Here is a 3329-nt window from a genome sequence, read left to right on the forward strand (position 1 = left end):
AAAAAAAAAAAAAAAAAAGTGGAAACAGATTTGGATAGGTTGAATAATTAATGGTCAGGCAGCAGATAAGTAAAAGAACCGGATTTGAGCACCAGTCTGCTCTGATATGTCATAGCATACTGCCTCCACTAAGCTTAATACCACTTAAACACCTCCAGGGTCTGTACTTGGCTTTCTGGACTCAACATGTTTTGCAGAAAACACTAGACTTAGAGTCAAGTCTTAATTCCGCCATTGCCATTTAACTGCTCACAGCCTGTTTCCACATTATAACTGAACAGTTGTTTGTTGTCAAATTAAGAGAATGCTCTGCAGCCAGAGGAGGCAAGAGTTACAAAAAAACTGAAACTAGTTGAGAGGGCAGGAAGAGAGATGGAAGGACAGCTGAGTGCATCAAGAGAAATAGATTAGAAGTGCTAGAAAGAGCAATGGGGAAAGGAAGAGAAACGAAACAAAATAGAAGGAAGAGCATGTAGGAGGTAAATGGGGAAGTATGGTAGGCTTCCCAGGGGATTCACTTACCAGACTTGCAGTTTGATCTTCTTCCCCTCTATATCCACAGTGCGGATCTTGAAGTCAATTCCTAGGGGTAGAAGGTGTGCACTGAAGTTGAGACATGCATGCACACATGTAAAACTGTGTGACGGGAGGGACAGGAACCGAGCAGTGTCAGCACCAGAAGTTCTGCAGGGGAGGCGCTTGAGGAGCAATCTTGTTGGAAATGCCAAGGTAGGAGAATGTTCCCAAAGCTGTATTTGTACAGCAAGAATACTATTTTTACTTATATTTTATGGATTTTGGGAGGGAGAAGGTGTGAAAATTCTGCATGGAGGCTTAAGATTCTTAAGCCACCTCTTGGGTCCATTCAGCTATGCCAGCTGACAACTCTCTGAATTCAGTCTCTCTCTCCCCACAAAAATTACTTTCACATTCCTCTTTTCTGTTTTCTTAGAGCCTTCTACTATTGGTATGCCACCCGCCCTCCTCAAAAAGAGTAAGGAAAGAAAGTAGCAGTAGCCAGTCTATGTGAATTAACTAGTAGGCCAAACTTGGCACTAGGAGAGTCTGAGGCTGAACAGGATTACTATGGAGATCATTAGGAAAGAGGGGCATTTTTCCTTTTCCTTTGTAACCAGAATTGTGATGAGAGTCTTCCTATTTCCCAAGCCAGAGGAGATGAAAAAAGATGAGAAGGGAGGAGGGGAGACAGTGTTCTTCTCAGTAGAAACTTGGGCACCTCCCCCAAGCCTGCTGGGGGCCCCTGGGAGGAGGATGAGTCACCAGGCTGACTCAGAGACCCCAAAAGTCCCCTCATTTCCATGTCCGTCACCAAGCTGGCTACGTATTCATGATCACAGTCCTTAGGCCACCCTCCAGCACACCCAGCCACCTTGTTCCACTCTTCCCAAACTCCTGTTCAGCTGAGGTGCAGGAAGAGTGGGGTGGGGAAACTGGGAAGTAGATGGAGAGGTGGGGACGCAGTGGGAGAGTTTGAAGCTCAGGACTGAAAGAGGTTTGAAAGAGGCTGGTGGATCTGGAGAAAAAGATGTGTCCCAGAGGGATAGGGGAAAAGTGGAGAGCAGATCGGATTGAGAGAGTTCTACGTGGTGAGGATGGGGAAGAGGGGCTCAGAGGAAAATATAGAAGGGTTCTTGTGGATTTGGAGAGACTAAGGAGATGGTACCAAGAAAATGAGGGGCTGCCAGCAGTTGAAGAGTTACCTGAAGGCCTCAAAGAGGTGAGAGGTTTGGTTAACTATACAGAGACATGCAGGGGGAGGGGTCAGAGCCAGGGTTGAGGGACTAGAATTTAGGAGCCTTACTGTAAGGGGACTGCAAAGTGGGGTCACTAGTAAACCGGGAGCCTGAGACTGAGGTCACAGGAGAGTCTGGGTCTGGGACATGGCCAGCGGGCTCACCGATGGTGGAGATGTAAGTGTTGTTGAAGTTGTCCTCTGCAAAGCGAATGATCAGACAAGTCTTGCCCACCCCCGAGTCCCCGATCAGCAGCAACTTGAAGAGGTGGTCGTAGGCTTTGGCCATGGCGGACACTGGGGGAGCCGGGGGTGGGGTGGGGAGCTCCTGGCACTGGTAGGCGGGATTGGACGGTTAGCAAACAGCGGCACGGAGCCCTGGCCAGGAAGTTTTCCTTCCTCTCCGCCCAGGCTCCGGGAAAGAGGAGAGGCGGCACTCCTCCGGGCTCCACCCCCTCCCCGCCCACCCTTTAGGGCAGGCCTAGGCGGCCAGTCCGGCCTCTGATCTCTCGGTTTTCCCTTCCCAGCTTAGGCCGGTCTGTCTCTCTCGCTATTTTCCACAGCCTTTTTGTAACTGTAGTTCCCCCCTTACGGCCTTACTCTTCCATTCTGAGGCCAGAGAGGCTAAGGGGAAGGGGAGTAGAGGTTTAACCATGACGAGCGGACGAAGAGAAATTTTAGAGGGATCAGGGGAAGGGAAAGAGTTTTGGGAATAAGGGTGAAGGTGGGAAGGGCACTAGAAACTGACAAAAATTTGGGGCTGAATTTTGGAGGTGCTATTCAACGAAGCTAGGAGTTGAATTATGATCGGTTTCTGGGGCTGAGTTAAAGGCAGTCCTAGAATTTTAATGTTAGTGGTCCAAGCCCTTAGTTCTAAGGATCCCAATTCCCTGTGAAAGAAGCGGGATGGGCAGAAGTAGGTTATTTGTTGAGTCAGTCTGCCCCCTGGTGGAAAAGGATGAAAACGTAAATTAGTTATAGAGAATCGTCCCCATCACCCCCCAACACACACAGCCCCACATCCTGGGGCTTCAGTTGAAACGATCTCCCTTATGGGGTCCCATGTGTGACTTCTCTGACCAAATAGCTTAGGAAAACAGAGATTTACACTAAAAATGTCATTCTTCACATGGATATTTTAATATGGCCTGTTAAGGTGCAGTATTCCTGAAACCTCACTCAATAGGCTGTCAATGTGTAGCCTTGGTAACCAGGAAGCTGAAGATGGACAGCATGGCTATAAAGAAACAAGTTTATCTCGGCCTTTAGAAAAAATTATTCTTGCAATATGTGTGCTAGGAGTGAAAAAATTACAAAAAAAGAAAGAAAGAAAAAATTATTTAAGACCCAGTGTGGCCGGGCGCGGTGGCTCAAGCCTGTAATCCCAGCACTTTGGGAGGCCGAGGCGGGTGGATCACGAGGTCAAGAGATCGAGACCGTCCTGGTCAACATGGTGAAACCCCGTCTCTACTAAAACTATAAAAAATTAGCTGGGCATGGTGGTGCGTGCCTGTAATCCCAGCTACTCAGGAGGCTGAGGCAGGAGAATTGCCTGAACCCAGGAGGCGGAGGTTGC

The 3329-nt window shown here is 48.5% G+C and overlaps 1 protein-coding gene across 1 annotated transcript in view; it reads right to left on the reverse strand.

The window, feature by feature from the left end:
• The window catches only part of RAB13 (RAB13, member RAS oncogene family), a 5263-nt gene extending 3083 nt beyond the window's left edge, over window positions 1-2180 (reverse strand). Inside the window, exons 1-2 of the mRNA XM_017513343.2 lie at window positions 1919-2180; window positions 523-583 (exon numbers count right to left, since the gene is read on the reverse strand). Coding sequence (XP_017368832.1) covers window positions 523-583; window positions 1919-2042 — 185 coding nt within the window. The 5' untranslated portion in view covers window positions 2043-2180. The remainder of the gene's footprint in view (window positions 1-522; window positions 584-1918) is intronic.
• Between the last annotated feature and the right edge of the window lie 1149 nt (window positions 2181-3329).

This window comes from Cebus imitator, unplaced genomic scaffold, assembly GCF_001604975.1.
Source record: "Cebus imitator isolate Cc_AM_T3 unplaced genomic scaffold, Cebus_imitator-1.0 Scaffold491, whole genome shotgun sequence".
NCBI lineage: Eukaryota > Metazoa > Chordata > Mammalia > Primates > Cebidae > Cebus > Cebus imitator.